The sequence below is a fragment of the Rana temporaria genome, chromosome 6, assembly GCF_905171775.1.
Source record: "Rana temporaria chromosome 6, aRanTem1.1, whole genome shotgun sequence".
Taxonomy (NCBI): domain Eukaryota; kingdom Metazoa; phylum Chordata; class Amphibia; order Anura; family Ranidae; genus Rana; species Rana temporaria.
The window spans coordinates 65,585,952-65,607,870 of NC_053494.1; the positions used below are offsets into that span (position 1 = coordinate 65,585,952).

The window sequence follows — 21,919 nt, forward strand, 5'->3', positions numbered from 1 at the left end:
GCATAAGGAGGCTTATGTTTGTCACATCCTAGGCTGCATTCGGTGTAACAAGGTTCCTGAATCAGGAGCACTCGTTACACCGGAGCAAGTAAGCACTTGCGCCGCGCAACTATGGTTGCGCGGGCGCAAGTGCTTCTTGAATCTGGGCCAAACTTTCTTAGAACAATCTTTTCCTAGCAATTTTCATTTGAAATTCTACCCATCTATGGCCAGTTTAAGTGCTGCACTAGCCACTGCAATCTAAACATTATTGGGTAGATTCACATAGGTTGGCCTAAAATTAGGACGGCCTAGCCTAGTCTTTTTAGGCTACACCGCCGAAAATTATTTAGGTTAGAAGTGATTCTCAAACCACTTACCTTAAAATTTTCGGTGGCGTAGCCTAAAACGAGCGGGCGTAAGCTCGCCTAATTCAAATGACTGGGAGGGGGGCGTGTAGTATTGAAATGAGGCTTGACCTCACGTTTTTTGAAGTTTTTTACACTGCGCATGCGCCGGGCGACTACATTTCCCAGTGCGCATTGCGGCTAAGTAGGCCGCACGGGCCTATTGATTTCGACGCGTACGTAAATTACGTAATTACGACTTGCGCAAACGATGTAAAAAATTCGAACCTCACGGCGGGAACGGCGGCCATACTTAACATTGTTATTCCACCTCATAGGTGGAATAACTTTAGGCGGCCTATCGCGTACGGAAACAACGTAACTCGACGGTACGCTCGTAAATCGTCAGGAATCGGCGTAACCCTTCATTTACATAATCTAGGCTGGCCGCAATGTAAGCGCCATCTAGCGGCCAAAAGAAACATTGCAACCTAAGAGAGAATGGCGCAAGCCAGCCTATCTTAGGTATGTTTAAGTGTATCTCTGTTTGAGAATACACTTAAACATAGGCCGGCTTAGATTCAGAGTTAGGTCGGCTTATCTGTAGATAAGCCGGCCTAACTCTTTGTGAATCTACCTATATGGGCCAGATTCACAGAGCAAGTACTTAACTTGCGGCACAAACTCGCTGAGGATTTGAAAATGCGCCAGGTAAGGTACGGTGGCGTAGTGTATCTCTGATACACTGCGCCAATGTATTTCTTTCTGGATCTGGCCCTTAGTTACCATATTCACAGCTTGATTATGCCTTTTTTAAAGAGAAAATTAAGCTCTAAAACCTAAAATAAAGCTAAGTTAAAGTAACTAAATACATTTTTTTTTCCGGACGAAAACTAAATTCCAAAGCGAAATATTTCAGTGTGCACATGTCTAATGAGTATCCCAAAAAAGATAGGAGGGACCTCTGTGTCCCGTAATGTACTCCAAGAAAAGGATTTTACAGGTAGGTATGATGAAAAAATCCTATTTTCTTTATCATACATCACAGGAGCAACCATAATAATTACTATATGGGATGTTTTAAAGCAATGAACTTGAGGGGAGGGAGATACAATCACAGAAACTGCCACCTGAGAAGGACTTCTTCTGCCACACCAAAACATACATGCCAAAGCAGTATCCTCCATGGCTTTGTTATCTATCTGGTAAAATTCTGTGACTGTATGACCAAAAGATCATGTAATGGCCTTAAATCCTGAGCCACTGACACCTGATGGCAGATGGCCCAAGATGCCCCACACACCTGGTAGCGAGCCCTTTTACCAAAAAAGGAGTGAGGGACCTTGCCCTTTTAAGCCATAGGCTCGAATAATAACTGGCAAGTCCAATGAAAATAGTTAACTTGGATGCCTCCTGCTCATCCTGGGCTCTATTGGTAGCACAAACAAGAATTCCTGATCTGTAATTCTGACCACCAGAAACTACCTCCAGAGTATGCAGTGATCTAACAAGTGAAAACTAGACACCATTCTAGGCAAAAAATGGATGAGGACGCAACATACCTTATGATGTGAGACCAAGAATGGCTCCTTGCATAAATTAGCCACCAACTCCACTTAGTGAAGTGATAGCTACCAAAGAAGCCACTTTCCGAGATAAAGGCCCAACAGAATCCCCAAATAGGTTCTTGGTTTTTGGTTCAAAAGTGGCCTCTGCAAGGACAGTCAAGATCAAATTCAAGTCCACAAGACTTGAAACACAAGAATGGCCTGACAGGCGGGACTGTCTACGTAACGCTATATGAAGTATGAAAACCATGGCCTCTGGAAAAAAAATGTATAGGGACGAACTCTGACCCTTAACGGTAATTAAGGCCAATCTCCTTTCCCCTACCGATTGGAGAAAGAAAAAGAAAATCTCCCACTCACAAGACTCGCTATGTCAGTGTAATAAGCCCTACTGGGCTAATTCGGCTAACATTATTATCAGTGTTACCCCCTTCAGGATTCCTCACAAACGATTTGGTAGAAGTCGAAACAGAAGGAAAGCGTCAAATAAGGGAGAACTGGTCCCTAAGGCGTTACCAGTGCATCTACCCCTATTGCCAGTGGAACCGTCGCCCTGGACACAACCTGACCCTACTTGTTGTAGAACTTGGAATCTAGTAGATTCATCTGCAGGGTTCCCCCTGCCACAATTCTATACCTGGAATATGCACTGACGATAGAGACTGCACTGATGCTAGAGACAGAATGCGGTTCACCTTCCTGAGACACATGACTCCTGGTGCTGCCCTGATGGTTGATATCTATGCCTCTGCAGAGGCTTTTCTGGATAGAACCTACAACTGGTTTATGCCATAATCCAGAGCACAGCGTACTGGCCAAAAGCTCCAAGATATTTATCGTCAGTATTCTCCCCTGTGGAGACCTAGTCCACTGACCTGTAGCCACCCTCAAACCAAATGAAGAAACTTGCATTAGTGGTTATTATCTTCCAATACCTGAATGGATTACGAAACATCAACCACCAATTTCTAGCTGTGCAGCACCCTGGTAACAGAGCCCTCCGGGAATCCAATGCCTGGATCTTTAAGTTCCAGACAGAGAGAATGATGCTCTCCAAGACCTGGAGTAGGACTGTACATAAGGAATGTGCTTTGACCTAGGTACAGCTTCCTAAAGGTTATTGAGGTATACTGAGATTGACACCCCCTGTGTCTTTAGCAAGTCCAGCACCAGAGCTAGGAGTTTTGTGAACCTTACAATCTGTGGTCAGCACGTAGGATGGTCACAAAATGGAAAACAAATGACTTTCCACTGCAATTACAGAAATCTTTATTGAGGCTGGAAAAAACCTGGCACATGCAGCTGTGTGTTTCCTGATGATTATGGGCCCCACAATCTACTTCTTGCAGAGAGGTCATCACTGAACAGACCAAGCCCATCTGAAACAGAAGGATGGCCATCGGATTAAGATCTAAAGATAGAGCTCATGTCCCTATTCAGTTTTGAATCTTCTACTATTTAATCTTTTACAATAATAAACACATATGTATGTATGTATGTATGCATCCCTAGACCAATAATCACATATGTATGTAGTCCTAGGCAAATAAGCACATATGTATACAGTTTAATGTAAATAAACCCATATAGATGCAGTTTAATGCAACTAAACACATATGTATAAACACCAAAAAAATCTGCGCTCATGGAAGTCCACAGGGTCAAATCAGCCCAAAATGATAGGGGAAAATCATTATTATACACAATCTATATTGAGAAAAACAATCCTTTTAATTGAAATCAACTTCAGTGTTTACATTAGGCAGTCTGGATTAGATGATATAACAGAAGTGACCAGGTTGCATATACCAGATGTAATATTTCTCCAGCGGTCTCCCACGGTCTCAAGGGGTCATAGCTCACGGCTTTGGTCTAACATGCCATCCGCAGATGGAACCAACAGTACCTTGCGAGGAAGATGTAAACCGGGGCACTGGTGAGGGGATAAGTGTCGCCTTACCAGCCGGAACCAGGCGGTGCGGGATCCCTGTCGCCTCCACGTGGTAGGCAAAAAGGATGCCAGATTCCCCAGTGAATCCAGCCATGGAGGCGACAGGGATCCCGCACCGCCTGGTTCCGGCTGGTAAGGCGACACTTATCCCCTCACCAGTGCCCCGGTTTACATCTTCCTCGCAAGGTACTGTTGGTTCCATCTGCGGATGGCATGTTAGACCAAAGCCGTGAGCTTTGACCCCTTGAGACCGTGGGAGACCGCTGGAGAAATATTACATCTGGTATATGCAACCTGGTCACTTCTGTTATATCATCTAATCCAGACTGCCTAATGTAAACACTGAAGTTGATTTCAATTAAAAGGATTGTTTTTCTCAATATAGATTGTGTATATTAATGATTTTCCCCTATCATTTTGAGCTGATTTGACCCTGTGGACTTCCATGAGCGCAGATTTTTGTTGGTGTTTATGTGTATGATTGGTACTTCCGGGTACCATTAACTCTGCAGCACTGGTTTGTTCACGTCCCATACGAGGGTTTTTATATTTTTTGGGACACTAGTCTTTTCCCATAGAGCGCCAGTGAATCTTTTGTGCCTATAAACACATATGTATGCAGTTCATATGAAAACATGGCAGCCTGCGTTTAACCTCTTGCCGACCACCGCACGCCAATGTATGTCGGCAGAATGGCACGGCTGCGCATATTGGTGTACAGGTACGTCCCCTTTAATATGCAACCCAGTCGGGTACTTCGTGACTGCGCCCGAAATCGCCGCCGGTGTCCTGCGATCGGGTCACAGAGCTGAAAAACGGGGAGAGGTAAGTGTAAACAAACCTCTCCCCGTGCCTCCTAGTCAGACTGTCACTGATCGTCTGTTCCCTGTCATAGGGAACAATGATCAGTGACATGACACGCCAAGCCACGCCCCTTAACAGTAAGAATCACTCATTAGGTCACACTTAACCCCTTCAGCGCCCACTACAGGTTAACCCCTTCACTTCCAGTGTCATTTTCACAGTAATCAGTGCATTTTTATAGCACTGAACCCTGTAAAAATGACAATGGTCCCAAAATAGTGTCAAAAGTGTCCGATGTGTCTGCCATAATGTCACAGTCATGACTGATAGCCACCATTACTAGTAAAAAAAAAATTATTAATAAAAATGCCATAAACCTATCCCCTATCAATAAACGGTTATTGCGATTTTTTTTATCAAAAATATGTAGAAGAATACGTATCGGCCTAAATTGAGAAAAAACATGTTTTTTTATATATATTTTTGGGGGATATTTATTATAGCAAAAAGTAAAAAATATTGCATTTTTTTCAAAATTGTCGCTCTATTTTTGTTTATAGCGCAAAAAATAAAAACCGATGAGGTGATCAAATACCACAAAAAGAAAGCTCTATTTGTGGTAAAAAAAAGCACGTCAATTTTGTTTGGGAGCCACGTCGCACGACCGCGCAATGGTCAGTTAAAGCGCCGCAGTGCCGAATCGCAAAAAGGGGCCTGGTCCTTTAGCAACAAAATGGTCTGGGGTTAAGTGGTTAAGCAATATGCATTTATGGAGGCATGCTTTTATGAAAACTAGTAGGTATGTGCTTACGCAAAAATTGCGTGTCCATGCAAACATACATTTACAGAATAAGCAAGCATGCATTAATGAAACGTGCTTATGCAACACGTATCTATGCAACATGTGTCTATGCACCATGTGTTTATGCAAACATGCATCCACACAAACAAGTATATCTATGCAACATGCATACACTTATGCCCACAGGTCTATACAAACACATGCTTATAAAAACATGCGTCTACACAACACGCGTCCGCGCAAACGCACCTTGGGTGGCTGCAATCTGGGCACCACCCGCTTGTCGGGCCATGGGGCGGGCCGGGCGGGCCGGGCCCTCTGCAAACATGTGCATATGCAAGCTTGTGTTTATTAAAGCAAGCAAAAAGGTGTCTATGCAAACATGTGCCCATGCAAGTAAGAAAGTATTATGAAACATGTATACTATGCTGCACCTGCTCAACTGCACCTGGTCCATACTAGTGTAGCGCCTGGCTACTTTTATAGCAGGTCCTAATATAATGAGGTTAAGCTTAGAGGTCTAACGTGAAGGAGGTGGAGGTACCATAAGTATCAACAGACCATAAGTATCAACGGACCAGGGGTACGGGAAACAGACCCGAAAGAAAGCTGAAAGGGAGAAACGCTGAATGCTGAAATTTACAGATCGCATACATCTTAGGCCCCGTACACATGGTCGAACATGTCCGCTGAAACTGGTCCGCGGACAAGTTTCCGCTGACATGTCCGACCGTGTGTACGGCCTAGCGGACAGGTTTCCAGCGGACAAAAGTTTCTTAGCAAGCTAAGAAACTTGTCCGCTGGAAACATGTCCGTCGGACATGTCCGATGGTTAGTACACCTAATCGGACATGTCCGCTGGTTATGACGTGTAACCAGCGTCCCGAAATCCCGCGCATGTGTCAAATTGATTTGACGCATGCGTGGAAGCATTGCACTTCCGTGTTTGAGAACATCAGTGTCTTCTACGTCACCGCGTTCTCTGTCCGCTGGGATTTTGGTCTGATGGTGTGTACACACATCAGACCAAAAGCTCCCAGGAGACATGTCCGATGAAAACGGTCCGCGGACCGTTTTCAACGGACAAGTCTCTTCGTGTGTACGGGGCCTTAGAGGTAACTAAAGCGTCCTTTGTCCCTAGACAAATGATCTTAGCATTACATCTTGAGATTGAAGTAAGACGGATAGTACTTGGATAGTACTGGGAACATCCTTTAATAATTGATATCCTTTCCTCTTTCTCCTCTTGGATTAAGATATTGAGCCAACAGCTAAATTTTATTATTTTCAGCCTAAGGATATTAATTAATTGGAGCCTGAACATGTAACCCATATATATATATATATATATCAGGGTAAAACAAGTGTAATTTTTATTTTATTTTTTTGTGAAGAAAATTTCGTTCCCGCATATAACGCAGGAAATGGCGCTTAACGAAAGATTGAACTTAAGGTTTTTTTATATTACAAGTCTTCTATGGTTTATGGTTGGGTTCTGTGGTCCTTTTACTGGAATCAATTGATGGAATGAACTATAATCTGAATACTCGCTAGATTGGCGGATAAAAAGAAGGAACACTCGGTGAGGAAAGAGGTCTATTAAGGATGAGGGGAAGGCCAGTAAGGAGGGCTACAGCAAACCCGCCAAAAATAAGTGCTAGTCCGAGTACAATTAAAAAATATATGATAAGAAATACGGCTAAAGATAGTCCGGAAAAAATGGCAACAACAAAGAAAAAAGTCCCTGAGAGTATGCAGAAAACTGGGCTTAGAAGACAATCAGAAATCTTAGAAATGGCAAGGCCATCTATAACAGCTGAGGAGGAAGAGGAGGGTTACGAGGAGAACGGAACAGTAGAAGATCAACTCCCCACTAAAGGGGATATAGCAAAAATGTTTGCCAGAATGGAAAGAGTAATGCATAAGATGGAATCATCTCTTAAAGGGGAAATGGAACTAATACACGAGGACATGAACCACATTCTGAAGAGAGTGGAAGAAACAGAAGAAAAAATAGACGCCCAGGCAGCTGAAGTAAAAGAATTAAAAGAACAGATGAAAGAGATACAGAAAGAACAAAGATATATGAAATATAGGCTGGAAGATCAGGAAAATTGTAATAGAAGGAAAAACCTGAAGATTAGAGGATTACCGGATGAACAAGTGGAAGACCTACAGGAAAAAATGTATAAAATATTCGGTCAGATGTTAGGGAAAACAGCAATAGAAAAGATAAAACTTGAAAGAATTCACCGGATAAGAAAACCAGCAGGAGTGGCGGAGGATTTGCCGAGAGATGTGATTGTGCGATTTCATAATTTTCAGGACAAAGAGCAGATCCGTTTGGGTCTAAAATCTAAAGGCCCTGTTAAGTTCGAAGAATCTACGTTACAGATCTTCCCGGACCTTGCAGCCAAGACACTAGTTGGGAAAAGACTATTAAAACCTTTACTGGAGCAATTAAAGCGGCAGGACATTCAGTACTTTTGGGGTTTCCCAGCTTGCTTAGTTGGAAGGAAAGAGGGATGCTCTGCCACTCTGAGATTCCCTGAAGACACGGTGAACTTCTGTAAAAGGCTGAATGTTCCAGAGACAGAGATTCCAGGCTGGTGGGAAAAACAGCAGAAGAGGCCGAGGGGGGATATGGGAGGGGGTGGGGGTTGAGTGGTTAAGGGGTACGGCCATCACAGATTAATGGAAGAAAGGGGGAAAGAAGCGGCACAGGGGACCTCCCATTATGGGAGGACAAATGCTCCCAAACAAAGCCTACCCAGAGTCCAACTTCGAGGGGGGAGAACCGTAGGGCCAGATGGAGGAGGGCCACGGATCTATAGGCCAGTGGGAGGCCATCAACCCCCCCGATAGGGGGGTAGGGGGAGGAAGGTTTGGGGGGTGCAGGGGGGGGTGGGGAGGTTAGGAGGGAAGGGAGGGGCGAAGAGTGGCAACCTCTAAGAAAATGTATAACAAGGCTTTAGTTATAGAATGTTACCTCATACTACTGGATGTCAAAAATTAATATTATATCATATAATGTACGTGGAATGAATGTGCTTATCTAAAAGGGTAATATAATACGGGAATTAATTTTCTTAAAAGCCGATGTGATCCTTCTACAGGAAACTCATCTGAGTATGGGCGCAAAGCGCAGAATCGTCTCAGATGGGTTTCCCCTGTGGTTTTATGTGGACTCCCCTATTTGTTGCGCCAAAGGTGTGGCCATTGGGGTGTCCTGTTTACTTTGGAGGAAAGGAAGGCAGACCCAGAGGGTCGCCTTCTATTTCTATGGGGGAACCTGAACGGTGCAGAGATTTCACTCGCGAATGTTTATGGACCAAATAAAAAGTCTGCTCAATATTTGGCGGGAATTGTGGAGGAGTTCATGAACTTTAGGACAGGAGGGGTCATTATGGGAGGGGATTTAAATCTGTGTCTAGATTCTAAATTAGATAGTTAGTCGCATGCACAGGGTATCGGAATGGTCAGAGGAATAAATTAAAAAAGAAGATGTATTAACACCAACTTGTAGACGCATGGACAATATAAGACAAGGAGACTACACATTCCACTCCCCTGTGCATGGGACATACACAAGAATTGATTATTTCTTGGTAGAACATCATTTATTGGAGGTAGTGGAAGATACAAAGATCGGAATTACAACATTCTCTGACCATGCACCAATCATACTCCAATTGAAAATAGGAGAGAGAGAAAATAGGAAAAGCAACAGGAGGCTTAACAAAGTACTCTTACTAGACAAAGAGATAGAGAAGAGGTTAAGAAAGGAATTAGAGCACTTTTTTTATAGAGAATAGTACAGAAGGAATGTCTGAGGCGATAGTTTGGGAAACTCACAAAGTTTACATCAGGGGTATTCTGATTAAAGAGGGAGCTGAAAAAAACAAAAAACAAAGAGAAAAAAAATAAGTCTGACTAAAGAAATCTTTGAATTAGAACAACTACATAAAGAGACGGGAGAGAGAGAGCTTCTACTGAATCTTAGTATTAAGAGAGAAGCAATGAGAGGACTAATCGATCAGGAATCCCGAATAGCCCTAAGTTCGGTTAAGAAAGAAAGGTACCAATGGGGTAATAAGACGGGGAAATACTTGGCGAATCTATTAAAAAAACAAAAAAACAGCTAATTATATAGAGAAAATACAGACAAACACTGGAGAAATACGATTTAAGACATCAGATATTGTAAATAATTTCAGGAATTTTACGAGAAACTCTATGCAATTAATAAGAATAGCACTAAAGAAGAGATAAAACAAAAAGAGGAGAAAATCAAAACATATATGAGGGAATTGGACTTAAATAAAATTCCAGAAGATAAACTCAATAACCTCGAAACTCCCATAACAGAAGTAGAAATACTTAAAATCATTCAAGAACTTCCTAACGGGAAAAGTCCCGGTCAAGACGGTTTGACTATAATGTACTATAAAAAAAATTCAGATATACTAATCCCAAAACTATGTTCCTATTTCAATGGGATTGGAGAGAAGTGGGAGATGAGTAAAGAGGCGTTAGAAGCACTAATAACAGTAATTCCTAAAGAGGGTAAGGATAACTCCCTATGTTCTAGTTATAGACCTATATCGCTCCTTAATACCGACTTAAAACTATTCTCAAAAATCCTCGCCAACAGGATGAAAAAAGTAATGAAGGATGTGGTCCATTCGGACCAAGTTGGATTTATCACAGGGAGAGAAGGAAGGGACAATGGAATTAGATCGCTCCTGGTTATAGAGGAAATTAGGAAAAGTGGACCCCCGGGACTACTCCTGTCAATTGATGCCGAAAAGGCTTTTGACAGGGTAGACTGGGGCTTCATGCAGCATACATTAGAGGCAATTGAAATGGGACCCAGAATGAGAGGATGGATAAGATCAATTTATAACAGACCTACAGCAAGAATTAAAGTTAATGGGACCATGTCAGAAACCTTCAAAATGAAAAATGGCACCCGACACGGATGCCCCCTGTCACCGTTGCTGTTCACCCTCGCACCCTCGCATTAGAACCCCTGTTAAGGGGGATAAGGCGAAATGTGGATATCAAAGGAATAACATTAGGAGGGGGAGAACACAAACTTGCCGCTTATGCAGACGATATATTGTTTTATGTAGCAAACCAAAAGGATAACCCTGTCTAACCTAATGAAAATAATTAAAGAATATGGTAGGATATCCAATTTCAAGATAAATCCAGCCAAATCCGAAATATTGAGCATAAACATCCCTAAAAAAGAAAGAAGCGCTCTGCAGGAAGATCTCCCTTTTAGTTGGAAAAACGAACTAAAATACTTGGGAATTAGGCTAGCAACCTTCATGGAGACTTTATATAAGATATATAAGGATAAATATTTTCAAAATGACAATTTTGCCTAAGATAGTTTATAAAATCCAGATGCTCCCAATCCCAATACCACAAGCATATTTCAAAAAATTACAATCAATGTTTCTAAAATTAATTTGGAGAGGGAAAAAGGCACGTATTAAATTAAGTCTACTGATTAAAGATAAGCTACAAGGGGGGTTAGGGGCACCAGACATAAAAAAAATACTATCAAGCGATCGTAATATCACGAATAATGGACTGGGTTAAAAATAATACAGAAAAAAGGTGGGTAAATATGGAAATTAAAATGAGTAAAATAGCACTGGGGAAATTAATATGGGTCCCGGCACAGTTTAGAGAAATGAGTCATGAAGCTCACTGTATAACGAGGCACGCATTAAAATTATGGGATCAATTGCATAAGAAAGAAAAATGGGACTATAATTCACCCCTTATACCTTTAACTGACACAAAAAAAAATTCCACCCGGTGAAAAAAAATGGTTTGGTAAATGGATATTACAAGATAATATCCAATTAAAAGATGTCATGAAGCAAAATAGGCTGTTAACACTTCAGGAACTAAAAAATAAAAAGGAAATGATTTTGATTGATGAATGGCGGTACGCGCAATTAAAACACTTTTTTGAAAGTCTTCCCCAACCTATTAGATCAGAAGTAAATCTTCAGCCCCTCGAAAAATTAAGCGGGGGGAAAGGCCGAAAAGGGGATAATTTCCAAGGTCTATAAGATCTTGAACGAATCAAAAACACAGAACATCCCACCATACATAAAGAAATGGGAGGAGGAGTTGGGCTCAAGTGTAAATGAGTACGAGATCAGTCAGCTAATAACGAGAGTTCATGCGACGTCGAATGACAATAACACTATGGAATTGAATTATAAATGCCTGGTGCGTTGGTACCTTACCCCAGATAAAGTATTTAAGTACTCAGGAACCACCTCACAGTTATGTTGGAGGGGTTGTAATGAAATAGGATCTATGGCCCACATTTGGTGGACCTGTCCTAAAATTAGAAAATATTGGGAGGAGATTAGATAAAAAATTTGAGAAATATCAAACGATGAACTCCCAGATGACCCATGGGTTTGTGTATTACACGGGTCCCGAATCCCAACTAAACAGTACCTGAAGAAACTAATTTCACAACTTCTGAACGCAGCAAAGAACCAAATAGCCCGAAATTGGCAAGAACCAGAGAGCCCATCATTGAGAGGGTGGTGTAATAAAGTAGAGGAAATCTATAATTTGGAATATCTAAGATTTAGGGATGGGAGAAATGGCAGGAGTTTGAAGAGATGTGGAAGGACTGGAAAAGGTATAAGCATACGATGGGATATGCAGAAGTGATGGGCGCCTAAAGCTTAAAGCCTAAAGCTATACAAGTTAATGGTATGAGGTAACGTAGCGGAGAGACAGAGAAGCTAGTGTTAGCTGGGAAGAGTTAAGTATGAGAGGTCGGGAGGGGAGGGGCGGGATGGGAAGGGATGGGAAGGGGTGGAAGGGGAAGGGGGAGGGGGGAAGGGAATTAATTTCCACGGGACACAGATGTATTAATAACCCCTTTTTGACAATTGGGCACTGGATACTCGAAAAAAAAAAAAGAGAAAAAGTAAGAAAATATACCACAATGATGTGAACCATATTTGAGACAGCAAATGAACGCAAAACTGAATAAGTCTCTTGATAGTATTCTCTAAGGTGAAAAAAAAAATATAGCAGGTGCTGCTGTAAATTTAGAGGGGGTCAGAGAGTTAGTCGCCTCTGACCATGTTTATTTGGCAAAATTTAGGGCCTCTGCTCCAGCTCTGGCTGTACTGTGTGCCCATGCCTGTTGTCTGGGGACTCTCACTCCCCCAGACGACAGGTGGCAGCAGTGAGGTCAGGGTCGCGTGAATGCTTTTCTCCGGAAGCCAATCAGGAGGGTTGATCGCCTCGCTGTGACTGCTGGGGAGAGGTATTCAGGGGCAGACGCCATTGGTTAGCGTCATCGTTCCAGCCGCCATCTGCCTGGGCAGTCGTTCCACCACCCCGTGTGTGGCCCTCCTGGCCGGGGGGTGTGTGTTGCAGCGTTCCTGTCTCCGGGGCCATGTTGGTCCAGAGCATTAATCTACCTCGCAGACTCAGTAGGTAGACTGAGTCTGCAATTTGCAAGTGGTCCTGGGCTGTCCGTCCCGTGAGAGGAAGCCGATCGATGGAGAGCCTGTCTGGGGGATACAGAGCACGAGGCCGGTGTCACAGGAGAGGCCTACTTGCTCATCGAAGGACACTTCGTATCTGAGAGGCTGGACGATGGTCGTCTATCAGTTCCTGACATAACTAAAGCTGTTTGAAGGAGATCCGGGTGCTGAATCCAGTTGAGAAGGATTTTGGACCGAGACTATCTCCACCATTAGGAGGGTCGGTGGCAGAGACTTCACCCTAAAATTTCAGAGTGACACTCTGGCTGCTAGGCTGTGAGAGAGGCTTATCCAGGGGCACTATACCCACTCTGGCTAGAGTGACGAAGAATGTTGTCATTGGAAAAAGGACTGTTTCCAGTAACCAATTAACCCTGAATCTGCCATCTTCCATTTCTTCTATCCCTTCACCTAGTACTACTTTTATCATCTTACCCCGTTGGGTAATAAAGCACAGAAAAGACATTGACAGTGTGGACATTAACTTTATTACAGCTCTCATCCAGTACCCTAGATGGCAGGAAGAAAGAGGTAACGTGCCACCCAAATCAAACCAGCAGCTCCTTCGGGGGTAGTGCTACACTAGTTATAGTCAGGATTAGCCAAGTACATAGGCATCCAATGCAGCCTCTATGCTGCTTCAACAGACTAAGACCTCTTTCACAACTATGTCAACCTTTCCTTGACTTGGGACTGCAAGGTCGCCTGACAAGTCATACCCATGATTTCCAATGTGTACCCTTCACATCTTCTGCATCTTCAAGTCACAGCGACTTTAAAGCAGTCCCTGCATTACCTTGGTCTGACCTTGACGTGACTTGAGGTCCATAGACCTCAAGATTACACAGGCACTCCTTCACGTCGCTGAAAAATCGCGGGACTTTCAAGTCGCACAAGTGTGAAAAGGAGGCCAAAACTAAGCTCCTGCAGTCCCAATGCATGCTATTCTGGAGACACAACTCCTTCAAGTGCACCGATGTTCATGTTCTTCCAAACATTATGCCACACGAATGTACGCAACATCTATGCAAAATGTGTTTATTCAAACAAGCGTTTAGGCAACAAGCTTGCAAGCATGTATACTATGCTGCACCTGCCCAACTGCACTTGGCCCCATACTAGTTTTTACTAGTTTAGCACATATGCATGCCATGCAGCCTTTTTCTGCTTCAGATCAGCCTAAAAGTAAGCTCCTGCAGACCAAAAGCACATTATTCTAAAGTTTGCAAGTATGCACCTGTTCAACTGCACCAAGCCCCATAATAGTTTTGTGCCAAATGCACAGTATTCTGGAGACACAACATTTTAAAGTGCACTGCTAGGGGTCTTTCAACTTACAGTTGTACAGGCCCCCCCGGATTAAGCAGTAAGTATGCAGTATATAATCATGACTTGTCTGGTCACACAGTTCTCCCATAGTAAGTACTCACACTTCACTAGTATCCATGGGCTGCTGTTATGTCTGAAGAGGCTAGCTAAATCTGCTGGACACATGGCTAACATGGACACCCCTCCACTTCTTGTCTATATAGAAATAGGCCCCTGCACCCTCTTGTGGCTGGAGGAGAAATGGTAGCCCAGACTCCTCAAAAGTACACAGAGCATGTTTTAAACAGCACACTGCCCATAGGGTTACTGAGAGAACACCAGACAGTCAGATCTTTATAAAGAGAAATGCCCTGTACACACAACCGTTATCATCGGACGAACCGATCGTGTGTGGGCCCCATAGTTTTTTTTCCCATCGGTGAAAAAAAATAGAATCTGTTTTAAAATTTTCTGATGGTTAAAAAAACAATAGAAAAAAATGATCGTCTGTGGGGAAATCCATCGCCAAAAATCCATGCATGCTCAGAATCAAGCCGACGCATGCTCGGAAGCATTGAACTTCATTTTTCTCTGCACATCGTTATGTTTTACGTCACTGCGTTGGACACGATCGGATTTTTAACTGATGGTGTGTAGGCAAGACTGATGAAAGTCAGCTTCATCGGATATCTGATGAACAAAATCCATCGGTCCGTTTTCATCGGATGAACCGATCGTGTGTACGTGGCAAAACTGCAAACAAATGCAGACTTACCATTCCTGCTGCAGGACTCTGAACTTAACAGGAGTCCAATCTTCACCCATTCATGGTAAGATTTGTCATAAAAGACGTCAGGGACTGGGTTCACCTTAATGTGGGGCCCACTCCCCTGGACCTGTATAGCACCCTGCAGGAAAGCACCTTGGTCAGAACAAACACTGCACAGGGTTCCAATACGCAGGGTCCAGCGCCATAAGGCTGCATTACAGGCAAAACCTGGAGGAATCTTCTCTACTTCCAATGAGGCTTGGGTACCCTCCATTTTGGATGACAGCTTTTTCGAATGGATCCGAATGAAGAACATGATTCTAAATAGAACCGTCCAGACCTCAAAGTATGCTCCAAGAGCACATGTATCACATCAGAAACCATTTCACCTAACAGACACTGGTAAAAAAAACTGAAGTACTTCCTGTGTAGGAGGTGTTATATAGGGGAGGTCTTCTTGTTTGACTATCTGCCAGTGTCCATCCACCAGTAGGTGGCGTATAACCCATATAGTCATTGATATGGTTGCTCTGTGTCCCGTGATGTACGATGAAGAAAAACAAATCGCTTTTGTAGTCCATTGAGAACTAAAGTCTGTCTGCTGCAGTTGCTTCATTCTCAGATCACTGATTTTAAATATGACAGGGGCTGTGGGGAAGAGGAATCCAGCTCACTGTAATGTTGGCGGGGGAGGCTGGTGCTGAGCAACATGTTACACCCATTTATAGGGTGTAAATGTTGCAAATGTAGGTTTAGGGTTTTAATGAGACCTTTAATTGTTGAGTGAAATCCTGGGTCCGGTCAAAATCCAGTTTTCTGAAGTAAGTAGCATTTGCCAGTTGCATCTGGCCCTCTTATATGTATTTGTATCTATCACAACTGCTTCTCCTTTAATCTGCTGGTTTTAGGATTATTGTGCAAATTATTTCTAACCTTTCGCTCCAATGGTGAAAGATGGTATAAAATGTTCCGTTGCTGGGTGGATATCAGGCATGTGTCTGAAGCTGTTAATATAGGTGTCCAGTTTGGCTTTACGTCCTTATGCAGGTGTGAAGTTTATTATACATTATCATTATACACGATTTATATAGGGCCAACAGTTTACGCAGCGCTTTTCCATGTAGAGGGGGGACATACCATGTCATCAGATTACTTTAATTTCTGTGAAAATATTCTTTAAGCCTCAGTCTGCTAAAGAATTCCTCTATATCTGAGAATAATTGTAAATTAACCAATTTGGTGGGGCAGAATGTAAGGCCTTTGGAAAGGACTATTTCTGGTTCATACATTTTGTGATCTGACACTGTATTGATGATTCCAAGTTCTTCTGTAATATTCACATTTTCAGTGAGGTCAGCATGTTCAAATGGAACATTTTGAGATTCCGGATAGACTTCCAGGTCACTGTTAGAAGGATGTGTGGATGTGTTGGTTTTATGTTGTTTGGGCTGTATTCAAAGAGTTTGCTCTTCTTGGTATAGTTTTAGTTTTTGGAGGTTTTTTTTTGCTTCATATTAATGGCAAGTTTTTGGAGTATAGTTTCCATTTCATTTTTAATTTGGTTAGTTGTTGGTAGGATCCTATGTGATCAGGATTTCAAAAACCCACTGCTTTTGTTTCCTGATTGTTATCCTTTTACCATACATACAGTTTGTGTATAAGGTCGAGTTTTAGTTTTTGGAGTTTTTTTTGCTTTGTATTAATGGCAAGTTTTTGCAGTCACCTTTGTATAGTTTCCATTTCATTTTTTATTTGGTTAGTGTTGGTAGGATCCTATGCTATCAGGGTTTCAAAAACCCACTGCTTTTGTTTCCTGATTGTTATCCTATTACCATACAGTTTGTGTATGAGGTTGTGCCTTAGTCTCTCTCGCTGGTATGTTTACAAAGTCCTTTTGCATATGAAGAGTTAAGTGTATTAGCACAAAGGTTTTTAATCCAGAGGCCATGTGGTAAAGCATCTCACAGAGATATAACAAATCCTCCTACATATGTTGTACTTTTTTATCTGCAGCCCTCTCTTCTATACAGCTTTTCAAATTCCGCAATTTTTACAGCTTGTCCGAGTTTTCAGAAAGTAGGGTGGGGAGATGAAATATACTCTGCAGAGCTCAGTGAGGAGATCTGAGAGTTAATTGGTGGAAAAGAAACCCCCCCTCTCCCTCCCCCTTCACACAGCACATAGGAATAGACCCCAGGCTGTGTTGGAACCACACTGTACATCTCACAGCCTTCATTGCACCATTGAGGCTTTTAGAAATAGCATTTGCACTGGGCATTCAGTGACTGATTATATCAAAATGCAAAAATTCTTCTAGAGTAAACTTCTTATTTCTTTTCCTGGCAATACCGTTTGCTCTCCCCTTAATGTTTTTGTATTGATATAAAACATGTAATAAAAATGCACTTTACCCGGCCCGTGAGAGCGACGTCTGCATCTGTAAGCTTTCCGGCATCTGCATCTCTTTCAGTATCTTCATTCATCTCTGTGTCTTTCGCCTTCCTGTGATTGAATTTATAGGTTACTGCAAGTGCAAAATAAACCATAAAGAACAATAGAATTTATTAGATTAAAATGTATTACCTTGTGGAAGCAACAGAGTCCATTTTTAGCGTGTTTTCTGTCTTCTCTTTGTGGCCTTGAATTACACCTATATACATTATTGCCAAGGTAATATGAATATTATACATAATCAAAGACAGGCTTCACTAAAACACTACATTAAATACCATTGACAAAACCTACAACAATATACTAAGTGGTAGCAGCACTGGCTGTCACAACATAGATATGGTTGAAGACACAGAAAGAGCCAGGGCTAGCAAGAAAAAGTACCTAAGAGAACAGATAGCCAGTTAAAGACAGGTGGCCGCGATCCAGATACATTGTCGTATCTTTAAGCGGGCGTAGAGCATCTCATATGCGCTACGCCGACGTAACATTGAGAGGCAAGTACTGTACTTGTTCCCAAAGTTACGTCGGCGTAGCGTAAATGGGCCGGCGTAAGCCCGCGTAATTCAAAGTAGCAAGGCAGTGGGCGTGTTGTATTGTAATGAAGCGTGACCCCATGTAAATGCATGGCCAAAAGAAACGGCGCATGCGCACACATGCTCAGAATCACGTCGCAAATACTCCCTAAGATACGTCGGCTCAATGCTTTCGACATGAACCTAATTTACGCCCAGCCCCATTCACGTACGACTTACGCAAACAACATAAAATACGACGCTGTTCCGACGTTTCCGACGTCCATACCTTAACATGACTTACCCCTGCTTTATGAGGGGTAGACTTACGCCGGACATAAGCCTTATGTAAATGGCATAGCTAAATCCGACGGGCGCAAGTAGGTTTGTGAATCGGAGTATCCAAGTCATTTGCATATTCAACGCGTAAATCTACGGAAGCGCCCCTTGCGGCCAGCGTAAATATGGACCCAAGATACGACGGCGTAAGGAGACTTACGTCGGTCCTATCTTGCAAAATTCAGGCGTATCTCAGTTCCTGAATAAGCGCATAGATACGACGGCGCGCATTTGGACTTACGACGGCGTATTTGGAGATATGCCGTTGTAAGTCCTTTCTGAATCCGGGCCAGGTGAGTTTGCTCAGCAAAGGGGAAATCCTGGAGTCAAGCAAGGCTTCTGCATACAGTGCCTTGCAAAAGTATTTACCCCCCTTGGCTTTTTACCTATTTTGTTACAGCCTTTAGTTCAATGTTTTTTTAATCTGAATTATATGTGATGGATCAGAACACAATAGTCTAAGTTAGTAAAGTAAAATTTGAAAAATATATACATAAAACTATTTTTCAGAAATAAAAATATGATGATTGGCATGTGCGTATGTATTCACCCCCTTTGTTATGAAGCCCATAAAAAGCTCTGGTGAAACCAATTACCTTCAGAAGTCACATAATTAGTGAAAATAATGTCCACCTGTGTGCAATCTAAGTGTCACATGATCTGTCATTACATATACACACCTTTTTGAAAGGCCTCAGAGGCTGCGACACCTAAGCAAGAGGCACCACTAATCAAACACTGCCATGAAGACCAAGGAACTCTCCAAACACATAAGGGACAATGTTGTTGAGAAGTACAAGTCAGGGCTAGGTTATAAAAAAATCCAAATCTTTGATGATCCTTAGGAGCACCATCAAATCTATCATAACTAAATGGAAAGAATATGGCACAACAGCAAACCTGCCAAGAGACGGCCACACATCAAAACTCACAGACCGGGCATAGAGGGCATTAATCAGAGAGGCAGCACAGAGACATAAGGTAACCCTGGAGGAGCTGCAGAGTTCCACAGCAGAGACTGGAGTATCAGTACATAGGACAATAAGTCATACACTCCATAGAGTTGGGCTTTATGGCAGAGTGGCCAGAAAAAAAGCCATTACTTTCAGCAAAAAACAAAATGCCACGTTGCCCAGAGGCGATTAAGTTCGCATGTGCTGCGCTATATAAGTTTTCATTCATTCATTGAGTTTGCAAAAAAGGCACATGGGAGGCTCCCAAAATGTATGGAGGAAGGTGCTCTGGTCTGATGAGACTAAAATGTAACTTTTTGGCCATCAAAGAAAACGCTATGACTGGCGCAAACCCAACACATCACATCACCCAGAGAACACCATACACACAGTGAAACATGGTGGTGGCAGCATCATGCTGTGGGGATGTTTTTCAGTAGTCAGAACTGGAAAACTGGTCAGAGTTGAGGGATAGATGGTGCTAAATACAGGGATATTCTTAAGCAAAACCTGTACCACTCTGTGTGTGATTTGAGGCTAGGACGGAGGTTGGCCTTCCAGCAGGACAATGACCCTAAACACACTGCTAAAGCAACACTAGAGTGATTTAAGGGGTAACATGTAAATGTATGTGTCATTGTAAACAATAAAACATCAACAGCGCTAAATGAAATATAAATAAAATTCATCTGAACTGAAAGTTCATAATCTGCAGTAATCAATAGTCAGGTATATTAATCAGAACCCCATTGGTATAACTCCTCTGAGTGCTTATCTCAAAAAGTATTATGGGTAATGCAGTAAATATATGTGGAAACTTTTGAACTTCACTTCACTGGGTGTAATACTGGACAGTGATACAATCCATCCCCGGTGAAAGCAGAGAAATTCTGTCACTTGTATGCCCCTTAGGTAATTCTACTCACCAGACCCTAACTCATTTAAGCGTTGAAAGCTCCTGTTATCCACAGATCATCAGCCACTCTCCTCTAAGCCCCAGCTTAGTGTAGCATGAAAAGCTTCTTTAGTCCAAAGATCATCAGACACTCTCCTTCAGGTGTGTGCTGGTTCCAATCAGTGGGTGTGTGCATGCATCAGTGCGATCATGAAAGTGAACAGAGAAGCTCTATAGTGTAAAACCCTTTTATTGTAAAATACACAGCCCCACAAAACAAGACGCCCTCTGAAGACGTGAACCAATCACGAAACACGTCAGGGCGTGGCTACGCGACATATCGTACACACAGGAGAGAGCTTCATCCCGGGACTCACCAGCTGCTAGACTGTTTGGAGAAACATCCATGTGATGCGCTTTTACTTTATTTATTTCCTGTAAGCATATATGTTTTGTGGGGCTGTGTATTTTACAATAAAAGGGTTTTACATTATAGAGCTTCTCTGTTCACTTCCATGATCGCACTGATGCATGCACGCACCCACTGATTGGAACCAGCACACACCTGAAGGAGAGTGTCTGATGATCTTTGGACTAAAGAAGCTTTTCATGCTACACTGAGCTGGGGCTTAAAGGAGAGTGGCTGATGATCTGTGGATAACAGGAGCTTTCAACGCTTGAATGAGTTGGGGGTCTGGTGAGTAGAATTTCCAAAGTGGCATACAAGTGACGGAATTTCTCTGCTTTCACGGGGGATGGATTGTATCACTGTCCAGTATTACCACCAGTGAAGTGAAGTTCAAAAGTTTCCACATATATTTGCTACATTACCCATACGTCTGAGTTATAACAATGGGGCTCTGATTAATATACCTGACTATTGATTACTGCAGATTATGAACTTGGAGTTCAGATGAATTTTATTTATATTTCATTTAGCGCTGTTAATGTTTCATTGTTTACAATGACACATACATGATTTTTCTATATATTTTACTTTATAATAGCTGCTCAACTGCTCCAAATTAGTTACACCATAGAGCGCTTGGATCAGAATTATCCTTGGATTCTTTCTGATATTTTTATATAAACATGTAAATGTGTTGGAGTGGCCAAGTCAAAGCCCAGGCCTCAATTCAATAGAAAATATGTGGTCAGACTTAAAGATTGCTGTTCACATTCACAAGTGCAAACCATCCAACTTGAAGGAGCTGGAGCAGTTTTGCTAGCTCATAGAAACGTATTCAAAGCGACTTGGAGATGTGGCTCTACAAAGTATTGACTTTAGGGGAGTGAATAGTTATGCACATTGACTTTTTCTGTTATTTTGTCCTATTTGTTGTTTGCTTTACAATAAAAAAAAAAAATCTTCAAAGTTGTGGGCATGTTCTGTAAATAAATGATGCAAATCCTCAAACAATCCATGTTAATTCCAGGTTGTGAGGCAACAAAACATGAAAAATGCCAAGGGGGGGGGTGATATACTTTTGCAAGGCATTGTATAACCAGTGCTGTTGGGGAAGTGGTCTAAGTGGACAACTTTTGGGTAAATATCTAAGATCAGGGCTGCTGTGTCTGACATGATAAATGGTACAAGCAATTCAAAGGTAGCATTTGCAAAATCATGAAGTTTACATGGACCACAACGAGGTGTGTGTCACATTGCCTTTATGACTGAATAGCAATTTACA

The 21,919-nt window shown here is 42.3% G+C and overlaps 1 protein-coding gene across 2 annotated transcripts in view; it reads right to left on the bottom strand.

Moving 5' to 3' along the window:
• Positions 1-21,919, bottom strand: part of LOC120943546 (multidrug resistance-associated protein 1-like) — a 264,397-nt gene that overhangs the window by 57,157 nt on the left and 185,321 nt on the right. Inside the window, exons 21-22 of one of the 2 annotated variants that reach the window (XM_040356912.1) lie at positions 17,659-17,713; positions 17,487-17,577 (exon numbers count right to left, since the gene is read on the bottom strand). In XM_040356912.1, the coding sequence (XP_040212846.1) occupies positions 17,487-17,577; positions 17,659-17,713 (146 nt within the window). Of the gene's footprint in view, positions 1-17,486; positions 17,578-17,658; positions 17,726-21,919 lie in introns of both variants that reach the window. The other variant, XM_040356911.1, reaches the window with a different exon arrangement.